Source organism: Mauremys mutica, chromosome 9 (genome assembly GCF_020497125.1).
Source record: "Mauremys mutica isolate MM-2020 ecotype Southern chromosome 9, ASM2049712v1, whole genome shotgun sequence".
NCBI lineage: Eukaryota > Metazoa > Chordata > Testudines > Geoemydidae > Mauremys > Mauremys mutica.
This window is the reverse complement of record NC_059080.1, coordinates 47,649,371-47,672,328: the sequence shown is the minus strand read 5'-3', so window position 1 is coordinate 47,672,328 and position 22,958 is coordinate 47,649,371. Positions and strand designations below refer to the sequence as shown.

General features: G+C 44.2%; 2 protein-coding genes across 2 annotated transcripts in view; one reads left to right on the top strand and one right to left on the bottom strand.

Moving 5' to 3' along the window:
• Positions 1 to 13,400: 13,400 nt before the first annotated feature.
• On the bottom strand, positions 13,401 to 22,933 carry CETN2 (centrin 2). The gene is made up of 5 exons (XM_045030236.1): positions 22,765 to 22,933; positions 21,129 to 21,287; positions 19,109 to 19,237; positions 18,215 to 18,352; positions 13,401 to 14,217 (listed from the first exon to the last, which is right to left on the bottom strand). The coding sequence occupies exons 1-5, from the start codon at positions 22,765 to 22,767 to the stop codon at positions 14,128 to 14,130; spliced, it is 519 nt and encodes a 172-aa protein (XP_044886171.1). The 5' UTR covers positions 22,768 to 22,933; the 3' UTR covers positions 13,401 to 14,127.
• NSDHL (NAD(P) dependent steroid dehydrogenase-like) overlaps positions 16,092 to 22,958 on the top strand; it is a 28,188-nt gene continuing 21,321 nt past the window's right edge. The window contains exon 1 of the mRNA XM_045030235.1: positions 16,092 to 16,199. The gene's annotated coding sequence lies outside the window, so the exon portion shown is untranslated. The remainder of the gene's footprint in view (positions 16,200 to 22,958) is intronic.

Here is a 22,958-nt window from a genome sequence, read left to right as displayed (position 1 = left end):
AAGGCACAATTGGAGTTGTAGCTAGCAAGGGATGTGAAGGGTAACAAGAAGGGTTTCTACAGGTATGTTAGCAACAAGAAGGTCAGGGGAAGTGTGGGACCCTTACTAAATGAGGGAGGCAACATAGTGACAGAAGATGTGGAAAAAGCTGAAGTACTCAATGCTTTTTTTGCCTCAGTCTTCACAGACAAGATCAGCTCCCAGACTGCTGCACTGGACAACACAGTATGGGAAGGAGGTGAGCAGCCCTCAGTGGTGAAAGAACAGGTTAAAGACTATTTAGAAAAGCTGGACACGCACAAGTCCATGGGTCCAGATCTAATGCATCCCAGGGTGCTGAGGGAATTGGCTGATGCGATTGCAGAGCCATTGGCCATTATCTTTGAAAATTTGTGGTGATTGGGGGAGGTCCCAGATGATTGGAAAAAGGCAAATCTAGTGCCCAAATTTTAAAAAGGGAAGAAAGAGAACCCGGGGAACTACAGCCTCACTTCAGTCCCTGGCAAAATCATGGAGTAGGTGCTCAAGGGTTTTTATGAAGTACTTGGAGGGGAGGAAGGTGATCAGGAACAGTCAACATGGATTCACCAAGGGCAAGTCATGCCTGACCAACCTGATTGCCTTCTATGATGAGATAACTGGCTCTGTGGATATGGGGAAAGCGGCAGATGTGATATACCTTGACTTTAGCAAAGCTTCTGATACAGTCTCCCACAGTATTCTTGCTAGCAAGTTAAAGAAATATGGATTGGATGAATAGACTATAAGATGGATAGAAAGCTGGCTAGATTGTCAGGCTCAACGCTAGTGATCAATGGCTCGATGTCTACTTAGCAGCTGGTATCAAGCGGAGTGTCCCAGGGGTCAGTCCTGGGGCCAGTTTTGTTCATGTTTATTAATGATTTGCATGATGCAATTGATTGCACCCTCAGCAAGTTCGCAGGTGACACTAAGCTGGGGAGAGAGGTAGAGACACTGGAGGGTAGGGATAGAGTCCAGAGTGACATAGACAAATTGGAGGATTGGGCCAAAAGAAATCTGATGAGGTTCAACAAGGACAAGTGCAGAGTCCTGCACTTAGGAAGAAAGAATCCCATGCACCGCTACAGGCTAGGGACCGACTGGCTAAGCAGCAGTTCTGCAGAAAAGGACCTAGGGATTACAGTGGACGAGAAGCTGGCTATGAGTCAGCAGTGTGCCCTCATTGCCAAGAAGGCCAATGGCATATTGGGCTGTATTAGTGGGAGTATTGCCAGCAGATCGAGGGAAGTGATTATTCCCCTCTATTCAACACTGGTGAAGCCACACCTGGAGTACTGCATCCAGTTTTGATCCCCCCACTACAGAAGGGATGTGGACAAATTGGAGAGAGTCCAGCAGAGGGCAAAGAAAATGATATGGGGGCTGGGGCACATGACTTACGAGGAGAGGATGAGGGAACTGTGGTTATTTAGTCTGCAGAAGAGAAGAGTGACGGGGGATTTGATAGCAGCCTTCAACTACCTGAAGGAGGGTTCCAAAGAGGATGGAGATCAGCTGTTCTCAGTGGTAGCAGATGACAGAACACGAAGCAATGGTCTCAAGTTGTAGTGGGGGAGGTTGGGGTTGGATATTAGGAAACACTATTTCACTAGGAGGGTGGTGAAGCACTGGACTGTGTTACCTAGGGAGGTGGTGAAATCTTCATCCTCAGAGGTTTTTAAGGCCTGGCTTGACAAAGCCCTGGCTGGGATGATTTAGTTGGTGATGGTCCTGCTTTGAGCAGGGGATTGGACTAGATGACCGCCTGAGGTCTCTTCCAACTCTAATATTCTATGATTCTAAGGGGAAATTTATTTCAGTCTGTCTCCTTTGCAGTCTCTTCTCTCATTGCTTTGGACACCCCATCATTTACTCATTTGCCCAGACCTCACTCCACTAACCCCCCCATGCAAACATATATTCACTGTGCCTTCACCTGGGGAAGGGAGTTCCACTGCTGCTCGGAGGGAATTTTCTCCCTCCTCCCTGCATGGCAGGGCTATAGCAGGGGAAAGCACTGAGCTGGGCTGAGGGCAATGATTAAGGTGCATTTCCACCACAGACGTCAACATTCTCTTGTGGCCTCCACACACATGACACTGGGGAGCCTGAGAGTTGAGCTGCTGTGACTAGCCACAAGCATACCTGCGTCTGTGGCAAAAATGTTGGTGAAGGATGTTGTGAGAGAGGCCTCTTGGGGAATACCGAGCAATTCAAGGACAGGGAGCTGGGCCACCTGGAGAGCAAAGCAACACTGTTCAACAACACATTCATGTCCCTGAGTATTTGCAGCCTAATGCTCCTAACTGCAAGAGCATTGCAAATGTGGTATTGTCTTAGGGCACCCAAATAACCATAGCTCTGTCCTGGAGTGACACCATGCAAACATCAGTCTGATTAAGGCATTTGCTTTTAGTCCCCAATTAGCTGTAACTGATTTTTAAAGACACATTTTTATTTGTGTTGTGGCATCACTGCAGTGTGAAGGTTGGCCAGGTGTGCCTTCATATCTTTGGATTGCTCAAGTTTAACTGCACCTCACAGTTTCCTGCATATATATTGCTTGTGTGATAAATGAAGTGGGGAGGTAGCTCCCTTTTATGGACACCCAGCCAGCCAGCTAGCTACAAAGTCCCTCTTGGTGGCTGCTTGCTTTACCTGTACTGTAAAGAGTTAAAAAAGTTCCCCAGGTAAAGAAAAGGGAGTGGGCACCTGACCAAAAGAGTAAATAGGAAAGCTAGAACTTTTTAAAATGGGGGGAAAGCTTCACCTTTGTCTCTCTGTTGTTCTCTACGGGCTGAAGAGACAGGGGCAGCTGCAATGCTGTGTAAAGTTTGGACCAGGCATGAAAAATCATCATCCATACCTAGCAGGATTCATTGGGACAGGGAATGTTTAGATAGATGTGATTAGGTTTATTTATTTTATTTTCTGTAAGGCTTGTGGACTCCTCTGTGCTAACCCCAGATTCATAGACTCTGACTCTAGAACTGGAAGGGACCTCAAGAGGTCATCGAGTCCAGTCCCCTGCCATCATGGCAGGACCAAATACTGTCTAGACCATCCCTGATAGACATTTATCTAACCTACTCTTAAATATCTCCCTAGGCAATTTATTCCAGTGTTTAACCACCCTGACAGTTGGGAACTTTTTCCTAATGTCCAACCTAAATCTCCCTTGCTGCAGTTTAAGCCCATTGCTTCTTGTTCTATCCTTAGAGGCTAAGGTGAACAAGTTTTCTCCTTCCTCCTGATGACACCCTTTTAGATACCTGAAAAATGCTATCATGTCCCCTCTCAATCTTTTCTTTTCCAAACTAAACAAACCCAATTCTTTCAGCCTTCCTTCATAGGCCATGTTCTCAAGACCTTTAATCATTCTTGTTGCTCTTCTCTGGACCCTCTCCAGTTTATCCACATCTTTCTTGAAATACGGTGCCCAGAACTGGACACAATACTCCAGTTGAGGCCTAACCAGCGCAGAGTAGAGCGGAAGAATGACTTCTCGTGTCTTGCTCACAACATACCTGTTAATGCATCCCAGAATCACGTTTGCTTTTTTTGCAACAGCATCACACTGTTGACTCATCTTTAGCTTGTGGTCCACTATAACCCCTAGATCCCTTTCTGCCATACTCCTTCCTAGACAGTCTCTTCCCATTCTGTATGTGTGAAACTGATTGTTCCTTCCTAAGTGGAGCACTTTGCATTTGTCTTTATTAAACTTCATCCGGTTTACCTCAGACCATTTCTCCAATTTGTCCAGATCATTTTGAATTATGACCTTGTCCTCCAAAGCAGTTGCAATCCCTCCCAGTTTGGTATCATCTGCAAACTTAATAAGCGTACTTTCTATGCCAACATCTAAGTCGTTGATGAAGATATTGAACAGAGCCGGTCCCAAAACAGACGCCTACAGAACACCACTTGTTATACCTTTCCAGCAGGATTGGGAACCATTAATAACTACTCTCTGAGTATGGTTATCCAGCCAGTTATGCACCCACCTTATGGTAGGCCCCATCTAAATTGTATTTGCCTAGTTTATCGATAAGAATATCATGCGAGACCGTATCAAATGCCTTACTAAAGTCTAGGTATACCACATCCACCGCTTCTCCCTTATCCACAAGACTCGTTATCCTATCAAAGAAAGCTATCAGATTGGTTTGACACAATTTGTTCTTTACAAATCCATGCTGGCTATTCCCTATCACCTTACCACCTTCCAAGTGTTTGCAGATGATTTCCTTAATTACTTGCTCCATTATCTTCCCTGGCACAGAAGTTAAACTAACTGGTCTGTAGTTTCCTGGGTTGTTTTTATTTCCCTTTTTATAGATAGGCACTATATTTGCCCTTTTCCAGTCTTCTGGAATCATTCCCGTCTCCCATGATTTTCCAAAGATAATAGCTAGAGGCTCAGATACCTCCTCTATTAGCTCCTTGAGTATTCTAGGATGCATTTCATCAGGCCCTGGTGACTTGCAGGCATCTAACTTTTCTAAGTGATTTTTAACTTGTTCTTTTTTTATTTTATCTTCTAAACCTACCCCCTTCCCATAAGCATTCACTATGTTAGGCATTAGTTGTTTTAAAAAAGCCTCATCCACCTGGTTAGGTGGCCTGTAGTAGACTCCTAGCACGACATCACCCTTGTTTTTTTACCCCTTTTAGCCTAACCCAGAGACTCTCAACACTTCCGTCTCCTATGTCCATCTCCACCTCAGTCCAAGTGTGTACATTTTTAATATATAAGGCAACACCTCCTCCCTTTTCCCCGTCTATCCTTCCTGAGCAAGCTGTACCCATCCACACCAACATTCCAATCATGTGTATTATCCCACCAAGTTTCAGTGATGCCAACATCATAGTTATATTTATTTATTAAAACTTCCAGTTCTTCCTGTTTATTACCCATACTTCTCGCATTTGTATATAGGCATCTAAGATACTGGTTTGATCTTGCCTCCCAGTTTTGCCCTGACCCTCCTTTCTCTCTGCCATTATAGCCCATGCTCCCTCTTGTTTCCGACCCATCTCCCAGGTCTCCATGTTCCCCACTTACCTGTGGGCTTTGCTCACCTGTCCCCGTTGAACCTAGTTTAAAGCCCTCCTCGCTCGGTTAACCAGTCAGATGCTTTTGTTTTGCTTGTAACCTTTAAGCTGAACCTCAAGAGAGCTATTTTGGGTGCTTAATTTTTGGAATTGCTCCTTTAAAATCTCACAAAAGCCTAAGTTACAAATGTATTTTCTTTCTTTTTGTTTTTAATAAAATTTTCCTTTTTTAAGAACAGGATTGGATTTTTGGTGTTCTAAGAGGTTTGTTGCATATGTTGTTAAATTACCTGGTGGCAACAGCTAATTTCTTTTGTTTCTCAGCTCTTTCTCGGAGGGTGTGTGTGTGTGTGAAAGGGCTTGAGGATACCCCACAAGCAGGAATTCCCAAGTGTGCCTTCCTGGGATCTGAGAGGGGGTTTGCATTTGGGTGGTGGCCACATTTACCAAGCCAAGGTCAGAGAAAAGGTATTTTAATTTTAGTTTAATACAAGCCTGGAGTGGCCAGTATTAATTTTTAAAATCCTTGTGGGCCCCCACCTCCTGCACTCGAAGTGCCAGAATGGGGGATCACCCTTGACAACTCGTTTTTGTGATAACTACACCATCTATACCATGTGTTTCAGGTTGAATTACTGATAAATATGCTGAACCTTAACATTTGTGTTTGGGAATTCCTGTTTTCAATGAAAGATCCATACTTTAAAAGCAAACAAGAAACTCAAAGACATTAGTGTCTGACATTTCTAATTATTTGAAGATACAGTTTTCCTTCCAAAAACTCACTGAAATCTTATGTTTTGGCTACATTGAAAGAAACTGATTTAATTTCCTTTCCTACCTCTGTATCTTAATTCCATTCTGCTATAATTTTCTTAATAAAACCAACTGGACTGATTTTTTTGAACATTATTTTTATCTGCTCTCATTTAAGCACATTTATCTGCAGAATATAAATCTCAGGAGTGGAGTTTGATTTCCTACAGCCCCTACGTCTTCCTTTGCTATCTTTGCCTGAAACACAGACCAACTTCTAAGCGTACATGCCATTAGGACATTTACAATGTATATGTTAATTGTAACAATGAAATTAGTGCTGTTTTGCATGCATAGACAAACATTTGCACCATTGTGACAGCCTGTACTCCATGTTCATCACGTTTACAAGACAATGATACTTCACAAGGCATACTTTGTACAAAATGTATCATTTGAAAACTCATAATCTGCTAAACATTATTGTCCTGGTAAAATATGTGTGGCAACTTTGTATGTAATATTATAAGATTCTACTCTATGACATTGCTGTGACATGTTCCAATGTTAGAAAAACAGCCCAAAACAGTTCCTCAGAGACAAAAAGCACCTCAGCTAAGTATCGGTATAATCAAATAGACTATCACCTGGGTAAACATCCACCCTGTGGCAGGAAGTAGGGTGTGAACAAGAAATTTACATTTTAGACAAGGGAACAGTTGAGGGTTCCTGTGTGATAGACGCTGTCGCCTGTACCCCACCAGGAGATAATCCGTAAAGAGGAGAGAAAGGTATAAGAATAGAGGCCACTCAACACAAATTACCTATCTCCTCCATTCCTCTCTGCTGACGGCAGCAACACCACCTGAAGAAACACTGAACTGGGGCAGACTCCTGATTGGGAGGCTTTCAGCAAAAAGCATGAGATCAGAAAAGCTTTTGCTTTGACTTCATTTAGCTTGCTACATTAGCTATTAGTTTGTGTTTTATATTTTATTTTCTTTTTAATCAATTCTGACTTTTATGCCTTCTGGCTTGTAATCACTTACAATCTTTCTCTTGTTAATACACTTGTTTTATTGTTTTATCACTGTATGTTTGGAGTGAAGTGTTTGGGAACCTCTATTTGGGGTTACCTGATTTGTGCATATCATTTTCTATTGTTGAAATGACAGACTTTCTATGAGCTCGTAATGCACAGAAGGAAAGAGCTGGGCAGTACAAGATACACTTTTCTGGGGACAAGCCTGGAACTGGGAATTTACTGTCACCCTGTAATGTAATATTATGACATGCTTACAATTCAGATGGGAGTGATTTTTGCATATTAGAGGCTGTGTGAGAGCAGGACCAGGCATGATTGCTCTCCCCAGGTAGAAGATTTGAGGGGATGCAGCTGTCCTTCTGTCCAGATTGTACCCTGAGGAATGTCACAAACACACTACTGTTACATATTTTGTAGTCACTTTGTACTTTTATTACTGACTTGTATTGTAGTAATTGGAGATTGCAATCAGGATAAGGGCCCTTTTCAATTTTGTATCAAAATAACCAACATGTTTGTATTCATTTGTCAAAACATCCCTATTTTAAAAGTTCTGGCTGCTGCCACAGAATTCAGCATCACTGATCTACAGGTGTTATAAGCAGAGAGGGAACCCCTTGGTGGGAGACTGGGGGGCTGGATGCCTTGATTGTCCAGCATTAACAGCCATGCAAAAGATGGGAGACTCCTGTTCAAATCTATTTTCCCAATCAGCTCACTCATCAGCATGTCATATTTGTGCTGCCCAATGAATGTACAATCATAGCACTATTCAACTGAGTCTTTAAAATATATACCCAAATGGCACCCTTATCTAAATAGAAATCTGGGGATTCCTATGCAGTACCATAAAGGCCCAGTGCCTTTATAATAAATAATATACAATGATGGATTCATTGTCAGCTCATACAAGGATCTCAGCCATCACCTGGGTAGTTTACAGTTGTATTCAACCCCCTCATTGATTCAGAGTCTGGCAATCCAACCATCTTCACTGGCATCCATCTAGTATTTAAACACATGGCTCAGTCAAACTGATTGGCATTACCACACTATTGGCCTTGGTCCCTGTGACATGAGAACAGAGAGCAAGATAGTGGAATGTGCAGAACTTTGCCTCCAACCATCATCAGTCTCTGGGAAGGTATTCATGTCCCACTTCCTTACGACCAGGTTTTTAAAGCTGCCCAGCTGCCTGCCTTACGCTGTGATATCCCCAGCAAGCCACCCTGCCTAACTGCCTCGCTGATGGCTATGAACAGCATATTCCCAGCAATTACAAGTTACTATGCAACTCTTTCTAAGCAAGCAGCTTTATTCTTAAGGTAAAAGCATTTCAGAGAAAGCATATGCAAAACAATAAAAGTTCCTATACATATGCCCAAAACTTACCAGATGTCACTCATCAGCCTTACGGAGGCCAAGCAGGCCAAAGTCTTTCCAACTCTTTTGTTTTTGATTTCTCAGATCCTCCTTTGAACTTGATGGAAAGAGCGCTGCTTCTGACTGGATAGTGGTTGGTTTTGTGAATCACAGAAAGCTTTTCTCTTCTGGTCCAAAAGGGCTGTAATCTTAATGTTGTTGTTGTCAAACCAATCCTGATGGTAGCAAGGCCAATGGATTCCTCACAAACCTCATGGATGGTCTGTTTTAGGGCTTCCCAGTCTTCTTTGACACTTGTGCTGTCATTTCCAGGTGTGCATATGGCCAGTTTTTCACTGAGGAGTGTTTGGAAGTTCTCTTGGTGCGCTGAGGAGTGAAATCTTTGGATGTAGTATTGCAGTCTGTGAGATTTGGACTGGGTTCTATATTTCATTGAAATCCTGATGTACATGATTAACCTCACCAGGTGGTGGTCAGTCCAGCAATCATCGACTCTTCCCATGACACAGGTGATTTTGATATCTCTTCAATCCTGTGTTCTTACAATGACACAGTCTAGGAGGTGCCACTGTTTTGAGAGGGGGTGTTGCCAAGTTGTTTTGTACTTGTTGCTTTGTCTGAAGATTGTGTTTGTGACCACAAGGTTGTGCTGTGCACATTTGCTGAGTAGAAGGATGCCATTGGAACTGGTCTTGTCCTTCCTTCCCAGTGGTGCTACTCCATATGTTAGCATCTCAGCCAACTCTTGTATTAAAGTCTCCTAAAAGGATTATCGTATCTGTTTTTGGAATGGATGACAATGTTATCAAGGTCAGTTTAGAAGGATACTTTCTGTTCTTCTTCAGCATCAACAGTTGGTGGATATGCATTGATCATAGTGGCAAATGACTTATTAACCAATTGGATGTTGAGGGTCATAAGGCGCTCGTTGATGCCAACAGGGAGCTCAGTCAGGTGGTTGACTAGCAGGTTTTTGATTGCAAAGTCGACACCTGTCGCTTGCTGGTTTCCTTTCCAGAAGAAAGTACATCCGCCACTCTCGTCCATCAAGTGGCTTTCATCTGCATGTCTTGTTTCGCTGAGCGCAGCAATGTCAATGTAGTACCTCGAGAGTTCTCGATCAACAATTGCTCTATCTGTATTTGGGTCTTTCACTTTTTGATCCATCTAGTAGAGTACAGACATTCCAAGTTGCAAGAAACATTTTTGGTTTTGACCACACTGGGAGTGATCCCTCTGGACATGGTTCTCTAGTCAGGTATCGTGGGATATAGCCTATATCCCTTTTTTAGTCCCATCTCCATATGGGGTGAGCAGAGGGGTGCCTAAAAAGGCCTGCTCAGTCATGACCACTGCTGCTGAAAATGCCCCCCATCCCAGTACAGGGATGACGACCATCTTGCGGTCACCGCCTGTGTGTGTGTCTCTCTTCACCTATTCCCATCGCCACTTGCTCATCGCCGCAGGACTTTTATGGGTAGGGGTGGGGAAAAAAGTTCTTCCCGTGAAAGAAGCCTGTGCGTGAGTAGTTTAATGTTGCAGTCTTCGTCCGCCTTTGCAGCCATTAAGAGGTGATCCTGCTTCATCCAACTGTTCTGACATTGAGGTCTTATACTGGGTTGAGCTGTGCTAGGCTGCACTTTGTCTAGTACTTCACCTTTGACCTTACTGCTGTAAGGAGAGTCAGAATGAGCTCTACCCTGACATCTGGTGGTGAGCTATGGAAAAGGAGTTCAGGGGCTGATCAAGTTTGCACGGGCACACCCACCCTGCCAAGCATAATGAGACTGCTTGCCCAAATGGTCAATCTGGCTGCTGCGGGATCCCCAGTCTCTTTGTTATTGGGGCAGGAGTAATGAAGTGTTATTATCCTGGTTATGTGAATCAAGGACAGTAGAACTGTACTTGGCATTTTATGACTGAGGGACTCGCCCTCAACTAAGTAGCACTCACTCTGCAAGGGACATGGGTTCCAAAGCCCAGTGAATAGAGATAAGCTGGGGATGGATATGTGCGCCTGGTAGGGTCGGCCCTAAACACCACTTTGGTTCTTCCTCTCTCCACAGTATAACAACAGAGCTAATTCTGACTCTATTAGGAGTCTTGTTATGTGCTGCAAAGCTGAAATGGCTGATTCCTAGGTCTAAGTATTAGACATACTTTGGGCTAGTGGTTCTGGGTGCGCCAGCACTGAGGCTCCCCTACTAACAGCTGAAATCACTAAAGAGTTAAAGTTACTAAAAGCTGAAGTCACTCAGAGCTGTGTTAAGCATGGGGGTGGGGGGGCTGAAGACATGGTGAGCAGCTAGCAGGATGGCTGGCAGAGAGGCGTGGCAGTTGGCCGTTGACCCAAGCAATGGAGCATGTAAGTAGCCCCCATACCTCCCCCCCTTCCACTCAGGCTGGGAGGTAAACCCTGCAGATGAACTTCTGAACTCTGGGGCTGCACTGACCAAGGACAGAAATTGGAGGGGGGGTGACTTAAGACCCTGAAGGGAAAAGGACACTTCCAAACTTACTTGGGGGTGGGTCTTTTGCTCATGGTTTGTGTTATGAATCTTGTTTGTGGTGTTTCCCCACATAATGCCACATTTTACTAAAGGAGCGAAACAAGGTTTTTGCTACACTCAGACTCTGTGCTTGCGAGAGGGGAAGTATTGCCACTTAGAGGCACCCAGGTGGGTGGTATGTAATTGTCCCAGGTCACTGGGTGGGGGCTCGAGCCGGTTTTGCCTTGTGTTATTGAAAAGGAATCCCTAGATACTGAACCCAGCCCTTGTTGCTGCCGACTCTGACAGGCAGAAGGGTTACACTGCCATAGGTGACCCTACCAGAAGTACAAGACTACAGACAGCATCGTTATTAGGGTGTTAAGTATACGCAAGATGGTAGTACCTTTCTTAAAGATAACGAACCCATCAAAGAGCACTGGATGGAACACTACCAAAAGCTTCTAAATTGAGACTCAACTGTGAGTGACAACACTATCAACTCCATCCCTGGGAAACTCTTGCCAACCCACCAACATCTGAGGAGGTCTGCAAAGCAATTAAACACATGAAGAACAATAAATCACCAGGCCCTGATGGCATGCCAACTGAAGTACTGAAAATGAGAGAAGAAAAACTAACAAGCTTCACTTGCTGCTCCTCAAAATCTGGCGCACTGAAGAAATCCCTGCTGACTTATGTAATGCTAATATCGTCACTATTTTCAAAAAGGGACACAGGGCCGTCTTTTGCAACTATTGAGGCATTGCCCTCCTCTCGATTGCTGGGAAGATTTTTGCTAGACTCTTATTGAATTGCCTGCTCCCTGTTGCAAGGGAAGTACTTCTAGAGTCCGAGTGTGGCTTCAGACCATCACAAGGCACAACCGACATGGATTTTTGCAGCCAAGCAGATCCAGCAAAAATGTCAAGAACACCACCAAGAGCTGTATATGGCCTTTATGGCTCTGACCAAAGCCTTCAACTCTGTCACCCATGAGCCTCTGTGGAAAATCATGTCATAATTTGGCTGCCCAAGCAAATTTGTCACCATTGTAAGACTCCTCCATGACCAGATGACTGCCTCCATCTTGTGTAGTGGCTCTACCTCTGAGCCCTTTGTCATTCGAACTGGCGTAAAACAAGGCTGTGTACTGGCACCCACCATTTTCTCCATTTACTTAGCAGCTATGAAAACACTAATCCAAGACAGTCTACCATAGGGCATTGGCATCCAATATAGGATTGACATCAACCTCTTCAACCTTTCTCGTCTCTGTGCCTGAACTAAAGTAATATTAGCAACAGTAACCAAACTCCAGTATGCAGATGCTTGTGCAATAGTTGCACATTCGAAGGAGGATCATCAAACACCCTTAATTGCTTCTCTGAAGCTTACAAAAGCCTAGAGCTAACTCTGAACATCAGCAAAACAAAAGTTCTCCACCAGCCAGTCCCTGGTCAATCATTAGACCCAGCAAGAAAGCTCTATATCACTAGTTCTCAAACTTTTGTACTGGTGACCCCTTTCACACAGGAAGCCTCTGAGTGTGACCCCGTGTAAATTAAAAACACTTTTTAATACATTTTACACCATTATAAATGCTGAAGACAAAGCAGGGTTTGGGGTGGAGACTGACAGCTCGCAACACCCCCCCCCTTCTTTTTCTTGGCTGGATCCCAAGGAGGGGCCCCAAAAATGAAGCTGAGCACAGGGCCAAGAGGCCCCACTAACTCTAAATCCACCACTGGCTGTCACGTCACCTGGGCTGGGGATACTGTGTCCACTGATCCCCCTCAATCTCCAACCTACCTGGGCCCTACAGCAGACCTGGCCTTGCCCACTAGCTCCTCTCCACTCCCTAGCCCACCCACCACTTGCTTCCCCTCTCTCCCTGCCCGCTTAAGGCTTAGCCCTCTCATTTTTAAAAATGATTGCTCGCCCCCTCAGCCCTGTTGCCAGGTATCCAGTTTTAGACTGGAAACTCCAGTAGAAAATGGGATCTGAGTGTCCGGTTAGCAGTGCTGACTGGAAACTAAAAGTCCGGTTATAGGAGTAACCACATTAGCCTCCTCTCCTCCCTCCTCCAACACCCACCCCAGAGGGCTGGACAGCTCAGTGCAGAGAGAGATGAAGAGAATGGGCTAGAACCAGGTAGGCACCCGCTCTATGTGGGCAGGGGTGGGCGGGAGGGGTAGATCCTGTTTACCCCCTCCCCAACCCTGCTGTGCTTGCAGTTTACCCCGGTCCCTCCCTTGCTCCAGGAACCAACCCTAGCTCCCGCCCCACTGTGGTTTTGCTCCCAGCCCCTTTTACAATCATTCCCCAGGAGGCCCACAAATATGTTTGGCGCAGGGCCCACAAAAAATGAATCTGGCCCTGGGCCTCTGGTTGCTAAGTTCCACAATATTCAGGTCATTGTCTGGGATCCAGGCTACTAGGTGAGATCATGCCTGGTCCTCTGCAACAACACACACCCTCTCCCACCACCTCGTTAAATATGCAGCACATAGCAAATACATAGCAAAACACTAAGAAAACCCCCCATTTTGTCACACCTAAAATTGACCATTAATATATTAACAGTCTATTAGGAGAATTTGGCACATTTGCTTTAGGTTGTTTGCAAATTCAAGAAGGCAGCTGTGTCCCTTTATATTCATGTTTGTGTATGTTTATTTCTACAACCATGATGGCTAAAAAAAGAAACCAGTATTTCATTTCAAACAAAATTGTACAATTAGGAGCCATTGAATATTCCCCACAACATACAGCTCTGTTTTTTTAACAGTTGTAACTTCTCTTCTTCCCCGTCCCCCACTATTAAGGACAGATTGCACAAAGAAGAACTTCTCTGATAGCAGTATGTTAAGCTGTAACAATCTGCTCACTTACATGTTTTTCAACGGTATAATAAAAGAAGGAAAGGGTTCCTGTCACTCTGTTAAATGCAGCATTTAATATCACTGCGCCCAAACCAAAACTCTGGATTCAAATTCACCGTTTACTGTGAGGCAGTTTGTATCAGAAATCTCTGGCTATGAGTCCTCTCTTGTATTAACAATTCTGTAAGCATACACAATCTCTTTCCGGTGCGTTTTTAGTCAGATATGGCTCTGCAAATATGAATTGTATATTTGAAACAAACTGGGTGTGAAAAACCTATAAGAATAAATGTGTGAAGGTTTTTCTCATTGAAAACAGTTTCAGCTTAGCAGTTGGAACATTTCACAAATGAAGTTTAAAGATCAGACACACAGAACACAATGACCCAACTTTTCCTTTGTCCCTGAGAAATGACAGAGACTGGAGAAAACTCATGCACCTACCAAGTATATTTCCAACTGTATAAAAAGAAAATCCACAACAAACATATCAGTAAAGACTGGTCTTCTTCATGATCCTCAGGAATTCCTGCTCATTCACTTCCCCATCTCCATCTCGATCTGCTTCATCAATCATTTCCTGCATGATGTTAAGGATTCAGAGACCAAATTAGATGGGTCCATTAAGGTATATCAGGGAAGGGAGGGAAATGGAATGAAAAGAACACAGGATTTTATTACAGCAAATTTCACATCCAATCTATTCAAAAGCAGTTGTTATGCTACTATACACACTGTGTGTTACAGAAACTATCCTGGAAGAAAACAACAGATCCTGCTGTATTGCATCTTTGTAACTCCAGAGTACTGCAATTTTACTGAAGACATTGGAGTTACTTGGGATTTACAAAAGTGTAACTGTAAGTAGGATCCATCCGGCAATATACACTCAACACAGTCTTGGCCTTTAGAACCTATTTCAGACACAAATATTCATAAACTCTTTAACTTTATTTTTTGTAGTAGTGCACATGGAAAGGACTTTGATTTAAGATGCAGAAGGACAGCACAACATTCACTTAATACATTACAATGTCTGCACTGGGCAAGAGCTCCCATTGTGGTGTGGATCTTTAATTTGCACTCTTTAGTCCCAGAGTAGTGCCATTTGAGCAAGAATGACACCAGCAGAGTACAGGAAATAGGAGGGAGTGGGAAAGGAAAGGGCAGCAGGAAATGGAGATAATTTAAGTAAAACTCAGCACTTTCTGTTGTTACAAAGATAATTTACAAATTTACCTGCTTGCATCCAGGGCAAGAGTGGGTTTAAATAACTTTTACATCCCATCCCTGATCCTGGTGCCTGTGGTGTGCCTCTTCCACGTAAGCCAGAGCAGCCACAGGATTGTGCTGGCTAAGAATAGCCCCCACAGAGCCATAACACGAACCAGGGTTTGCAGGCACACAGCAGCACTCTGGACACATTCCCTTGCCCTACCATCCCCATGCCTTGAAGACTGAGAGGGTTTTAACACAGAACCAGTTATTCCACCAAGGAATTTCCCCACACAAGGGAAATCCTCAAGTACTTGGTTAGGGCAGTCTTACGGACCTTTTGCACTACCAAGCAATGCAAAGGGGATATGTCGGGGACTGGGGATTTGGTCTATGGAGTGTGAAAGAACAAAAGATCTAGCGGGTCACCAACGTTGTTAGATATTCGGCTGCGTGTGTGTTTTTACTGTGCGCTGTCCCAGCTTTGTGCAGACCTTGAGCAAACTGCCCAATGACCACAAGATCTGTTTAGGAATGAAGACACACAGCTAGGTTTATTGTTGATGAAGCACAGTAATAGCACCTGGCAGTCTCTACGAGGATACTAAGACACGTATGCCCAGGACAATGGATGCAGCTTAGTTAGTGGCAGGACTTTTCACTGCCCCTTAGGCTGGCCAAAGACACTTCCTCGGAGACTTAATTTTATACGTTAATATAAACAAGTTACGTATTGCCCATCTGACGTGGTTAGTTAGCACCCTCTGACGTAGCCAGTTACCACCCATCACCTTATACATTTTTATTCATTACACTGTTATTCTGACCCTATTTTTAGGAGGGTCAATGTGTCCCTGTTATCTTTGGGGAATGTTTTTGTACCATCTTTAATACTGAAATGCTCTGGTACCACTCTTCTAAAATGAGTTTGCATAAGTACTTTGTGCCTACCACTTCTTAGAAATGTGTGTTTTGTGCAATATTAGTCTTGTTCTTGCCAAATTCTGTAACTGTGCAAGCAGGCAAAGCCTGATGTTTGCTCACAGCCTAACTTTGCTTTATATCAGCAAAGCTTGCCCACTACTTTAGTTCAGGCCTGTCATAAACACACAGCAAAGGGTAGCATAAAATTTTGCCTTTACTTGTAAGGGGTTAAGAAGTTCGAATAACCTGGTTGACACCTGACCAAAAGAACCAATAAGAGAAGAAGATCCTTTCAAATCTGTGTGTGGGGGAGTTCTTTGTTGGTGCTCTCTTTGTGGGTTCTCTCTCAGACAGAGAGGGACCAGGGCAAGAAAAAAAATCTCCTAAAACCCTACTTGAAATAAGGATCTAAGATTACAAATTGTAAGTAATAGCAAGGAAATGCGTTAGATTATCGTTTGTTTTATCTTATGAATTTTCCCTATTCTAAGAGGTAATTTTATTCCTGTTTTGTAACTGAGAAGCAGAATCAAAGGGGAATCCTCTGGGTTTTAAATCTTTTTATTTACCCTGTAAAGTTATCTTCCATTCTGATTTTGCAGGTGTGATTTTTTTACCTTTTTTTTTTTTAAATAAAATTCTTCTTTTAAGAACCTGGTTGATTTTCAGAGTCCTAAAAACCAGGGATTTGGTCTGTGCTCACTTTGTTAACTTAACTGTTGGTATATTATTCTCAAGCGCCCCCCCGCCCCGCCCAGGAAAGGGGATGAAGAGGCTTGGGGGGATATTTTTTTTGAAGGGGGGGGAGAAATAGGGCTCCAAGTGGCCCATGCCTGAATGTTTGTTTAAATCACTTGGTGGTGGCAGTAATACCATCCAAGAACAAGGAAAGGAATTTGTGCCTTGGGGAAGTTTTAACTTAAGATGGTGGAATATAAATTTAGGGGGTCTTTCATGTGGGTCCCCACATCTGTACCCCAGAGTTCAGAGTGGGGAGGCTTATATTTTAGGCTCTTTCCACTACATTGTACACCCATCTCTTTAAAAAGAGCATATTCAAGGCCCCATGTACTGTGTGACAAACTAAGCCAGAATTCTGTTGCAAAACTTCTGGATTCTGTGGCACTCTAGTGCAGCAGACTGGTGATTTTGCAGCAGTTTCACTTAAGTTAAAAAATGAAAGTTAATTAATTAAATCTGAATGGAGTAATACAATCAGTGACTACTGTGACATTGCAGTCTATATGGTTTTATAAAAATATGCTAAAGAGTGAATATAATGTAACTGGAATATGCTTCATGCAAAAGGTCTCTTCTAAGGCATCATTACAAAGCTTATAATCTACTGAGTGTGATCATCCTATTTGTATAAATGTACCACTTTTGTATCTGAAACTAGAAATATGAAATATAACTGAGGTCCTATTGTAATTGTGCAAAGTGTGGGCCATTAATGGTGGTTTGGAATCTTGATGACTCCCATTAACCAGGACAATTGTCTGCAGATGGGTGTGTTTTACCTGTAAGTCTTCCTGTACACATATGTGCTGGCAAGTGGGCAATGAAGTCTTGCAGTGACATGTGATCATTTCACCTGAACTGGAATCCATCTCTAACCTGGTGTCTTTCCATTGAGAAGGAAGGGGTGGGAACCCAGAGAGGGGCAAAGGATTCCCACCTTATGCAAAAGATATATAAAGGGATGGAACAGAACAAAGAGAGGGAAGGAGCCATCATGAAGAATCCCCTAGCAAGAGCTGTACCAGGGGAAAGAATTATGCCCGGGCCTGGAAGGTGTCCAGTCTGAGAGAGGAGGGGGAAAAAAAAAAAGTACTGAAGCATCTCTGAGGGTGAGATTATCTGTATTCAGTTTGATTAGACATAGATTTGCGCATTTTATTTTATTTTGCTTGGTGACTTACTTTATTCTGTCTGTTACTACTTGGAACCACTTAAATCCTACTTTATGTATCTAATAAAATCACATTTTACTTAATAATTAACTCAGAGTATGTATTAATACCTATGGGAGCAAACAACTGTGCATCTCTCTCTATCAGTGTTATAGATGGCAAACAATTTATGAGTTTACCCTGCATAAGCTTTATACAGGGTAAAACGGATTTGTTTGTGTTTAGACCCCATTGGGAGTTGGGCATCTGAGTGTTAAAGACAGGAACACTTCTGTTAGCTGCTTTCAGGTAAACTTGCAGCTTTGAGGCAAGTAATTCAGACCCTTGGTCTTTGTTGGAGCAGACGGGAGTGTCTGGCTCAGCAAGACAAGGTGCTGAGGCCCCGAGCTGGCAGAGAAGGCAGGGGTAGAAGTAGTCTTGGCACATCAGGTGGCAGCTCTCAAGGGGGGTTCTGTGATCCAATCCAACCTGTCACAACTACTATGTACACAACATATGTGGGCAAAAATCATACAAGGCACAAACCTGTAGCTCCTCATCTGTGAGATTTTCCCCAAGTTCCTTGGCCACACGTTTAAGGTTTTTGAAAGAGATTTTGCCAGTTTCATCATCATCAAACAGTTTGAAGGCTTTTAGAATCTCCTCTTTGGAATCTTTTTCAGCCTTAAAGAAGTAAACAACATACCAGTTCATAGCCAAAAACTTTGTTAACTTGTAGTTAAGTCTAAGAGTATATATCAATAACTTAAGTGTAAAATTGTAGTTATCAAAATAAACATTAGAAACACAGGAAACTCAGATAAGATTCAATATAAAAGAAACCCAATTATTAGAAATTATGCAAATAGTGAGTGAAAGCACTTAGCGAGCCTTAATTTTGCCAATGTAATGATGTTCTCTGAATGTCACTTTTCTGTTCCTTTCATGTCTAGGACCAGATCTTTGCATGATTAAAGTTTTGCAGCATCAAGCTTCTACACTGTCAAATATGCTATTTTGTTATCAATGAGTTTTTCTAAGAATTTTTAGGTACAGTACACAGATCATGGCAGTAGAGATCTTAAATTTGGAAAAACATTGCACTGGCATAATGACTATCACTGTCATCCTCAACTTACCAAAACTGATCACAGCTTCTCTTCTTGGTGGCCAACGTTTTTCTTCTCTTGTGTGGTTTTGATATTAGTTTCTCTCCACACCCTTCTTTTTAAGCAATCTTATCAGAGAGAAAGATCTTAAAGACACCACCAACTATGATGGGATGGTTCCTATTCGCAACCACAACTTTTGCACATGTGGTTGCTAAGATTAGGCAGGGAAGTTTTGAGTCCTTTCAATTCCCACTGAAGTCAACAGGAATTGAAAAGCATTCAGCAACTTGCAAAGTTGGTTTCATTGTAACTGTCCCAATTTACATACCATCTTCTGAGTCATCACCACCAGAAAGTCATTGAAGCTGATCTTTCCTGTTCCTTCCTTATCAATGTCTGATATCATTTTCTTGATCTCTTCTTTTTTGGGTTCAAACCCTAGTGCTCTCATGGCCACCTGCAAACAATGAAAAAAGATTAGCTCCTCAGTGGGCAATGGAAATAGAAGTACGAAAGAAAAAAAGTTAAACTATGTCACACTGTGGTTAAATTAGGTATTTTTTCCTCAAGGCAAACAGCAAGGTCAAAGAGCAGGTGATGGAAAAATGGTCTCCTAATAACACTTAGCAACCTGGAGAGAGCTGAATGCCTTTACAGTAACTCCTTCGGCTTGTATAGGAGCTCTCTAGACATGCTCTGGAGAATATCTAGTCAGTACTAGCAAGGAAGTGGAGTCAGTAAAGGGGAAAATTAATGGAAGAGAGAAGTTCTTGGTGTTCTGCAGACCCTCTTTCCCCCATAAGAAAAAAGCCGAAGATGTAAGACTCATCACCCATGCCACGTAAGAAATTGTTCCCCCTGATCCTCAGATCTTTAACCTTATTCATTTGATCTTTAGCATTCTAAGTCACTTTTTGAGGTCTGGGTTTTCCCTCTTTCTGGCTTAGAACTCGGACACCCACTCAGAGGATAAGTGTTCTGGTTAGGTGAAAGGTTTGGGAAAACAAATAGAACAGATCTAAAAGACCACCTTTTCTCTATGGGAAATCAAGTGTGGATGGGGTACAGGAAAAGGCAGAGAGCTCTCCTATTCTACTGGTCAAAGGGTCACTACATTACTATGTGGACACTACATTCAGAATGAGGAACCTCAGATATACAGACTTCCTGGAGCTTCTAGGGAGGTAATTGGAGGGAAAAGAAAGGTCACAGCCTTCAAGGAACGTGACCCCATGGAAGAAGATCCCATCATGTCTAGTACTGTACTGAACTCCAATCTACTGTGCTCCTCAAGTCAACCAGCACTTAAGCCCAGGGGGAGTTTGCGTTTACACCTTGACATAAGAACATAAGAACATAAGACATAAACCTTCAGAAGAAAGTCTAAAACAGCTGGGATTCTGGTTCCTCTACAAATCTCCTTTAAAAAAGCTGAATAGTTGGTTTTGTCCATCATGTACATAGAAGTTGCTTCAGCCCCTGCCACATTCCACTGACATAATGGAAATTTCTCTCAAAGAGTGTAGAAAAAACACTTAGAATCCCCTCAGCATATTTGAGAGTTTCCTCACCCCTCCACACACTGCTTTTACATTCCCTGGTGAAGAGACAAATGGCAGACTTGAAAGTTGTTTTTTTTGTTATGGAAGTATACTTATCTCATAGAGCTAGAAGGAACCTTGAAAGGTCATTGAGTCCAGTCCCCTGCCTTCAGGGCAGGACCAAGCACCATCTCTGACAGATTTTTTTTATTTTTTTGTGTGCCCCAGATCCCTAAATCAAAGACTGAACTCACAACCCTGGGTTTAGCAGGCCAATGCTCAAACCCTTGAGCTATCCCTCCTGCCATGAGGTTGCCTTTCTGCATGGCCCTCAGAGTGTGGCAGGGTTTAAACTGGAGAAGCAGAAGAGGGAGCTGTAGAAAGCAGGAAAATCCTAGACAGGGTTAATCATCCTCCCTAGCAGAATGAGTGAGGTGGAAGACCCAAATATCTGCTCTGTCACAGAGACACAGAAATGATGACACTGGCATGTTCTTTAACAATGGCTTTCATAATGGTATGAGCCTAAGATGGCTTTCATAATGACCAAAAACCTTTGACCTTCTACCAACACATACAAAGCTCATGACATCCTAGAACTACAATCCAGAGTGTGTTTTTGCCAACCCAGCTCCAAAGAGACCCATGGGAGAAGGGGACAGCACAAAGAGCGACAGATAGCGGTTGTGTGGGGATGCAGTGGCTTTGTGTTGTAAAGGGATCAACCCTCCTCTGCCCCAGCTTAAATTAGTTTAGGTCTCTATACGTCTAGGTCCTTTTTCTCTTTAACATTGAGTTTAATCTTGCCTTTAGCTCCTTAACATCTATGTTCCCAGTGCCATCGGTATCAAACAGATCAAAAGCCTCTCGGATCTCCTGCTTCTGGTCTTCAGTTAGTTCAAGTTTAGGACCTGTCTTCTTCCTCTGGGCTACTGCCCCTAAAGTAGATTTCTTGAAGCTGGAAGCCTTGAAATATTAACAGAAGAGTAGAGACTAGAATTAGATTCCCAAAGTAGGCAGACAAGACTCTCAGTGTCAGGGGAGAACAATCCGGAATGAAATCAGAAGCTTCCATTCTCAGCAACCATTGTGATTTCCAGAGAAGCCAGAGAACAATAGACACTGTGTGGCCACACAAAAATGTAAAAAGCTGCCCTTTTAAAGGACAGAGGTATGGCTTGTGAAGACAGAAGGCTCCAGCCTGAAGGTGTAACTTGCAGGGATGATAGATCCCTAAATATTATGCTCCATCTATATTTGTATGTAAGTGCATTGAAATTGAGACAGTGCAATGTATGCTGAGACTGGTAATTTTTGCAGGGTGCAGCGAATCAGGGCAGCCCCTAAGCCCAGCACTTTGGGGGGCCCCACACTTTGGGGGACCCCACAGCAGCTGCCACGAATCACCATACCCTAGGGACAGCTCTGTGTGTCGTGCGGGGGGAGGAGGGGTGCTAGGCCAGCCTGGGGTGTGTGTGATTAGGGTGTGGGGGGCCAGGCTAGCACCAGCAGCAAAGGTCAGGCCTGCACTCACCAGCGGGAAGCAGCAGCAGTGACCCCAACCCTCCCCGCCAGCTCCCGGTGTTGCTCAGAGGAGGGGGCGGAAGCCAGAAAAAGGCAAGGCAGGAGTGGAGCAGGGGAAGGAAGAGGCAGGTGGGGGCTTAAGGGAAAGGGTGAAGTAGGGGTGCGGTCTGGGATGGAGGGGGGGTAGTCCCAGGCCCCACATACCCCTAGCGACAGCCCTGGCTACATGGTTGGGATCAAGATGATACAGTGCACACCAGAATATGTTTGCAAGCCACGCAGCTGGGACCAGCACCATGTAGCACACACTAGGGCCTGTCGCCTACCTAGGTCATGCCACTTAGATCAACTGGAGCAACACACTGTGGCAGTGTAGCCTAATAAATTAGCACTGAACCAGTCTCAGAAGACCTGGTTCTAATCCCAGCACCTTTATTAGCCTGCAGAGGGACCTTCAGTAAGTAATGTCCCTGCTCTGCGCCACAGTTTCCCCACCTGTAAAATGGGGATAATGCTACCACCCTCCTTTGTAATGTACTTTGACATCGACAAAATGTGGTGGTGTTATTATGGCGGGGTGGGAGGAGGATACGCGCTTGTGGGGCCTGCAGCCCCCTTGGAAGCGCCACTACAGCACGGGCAAGGATGCAGCTAGGAACTCGGTACCTGCCACGCCAGCCCGGACCCAGCCCCAGGACCTCAGGGCTGCCTCCCCCGGGGCGGTGACCACCCCAGGGCCCACTGCCCCAGCCGCTGTGTGGGGCTGGGGTTGCTAAATCCCAGGACAGCCTTCGGGGCCTACTGCCGCTGCACTACACTGCGGTCACTCCCCCAAGCAGCCGGCCTAGCCCGCGCCACGCCGTGTTGTGCGTCCCGCCCCGCCCCGCCCTCCGGACCGGGCAGCCCTCGCCCCCCTCACCATCCCGCAGGCCGGTGCCGCGGGAGCAGCGCCTCCGCTCCGGACAGAAAAAAGGGGGCGGGCCCAGTATCAACGGCAGCCTTCCCCGTAAGCCAATAGTTCTATCCTGGTGCCATAGCAACCACGTTTTCCATTGATTAAAGGCCTCGCTCCGGAGACCCGCTCCTATGCCGATTGGTCAAGACGCTTAGTGG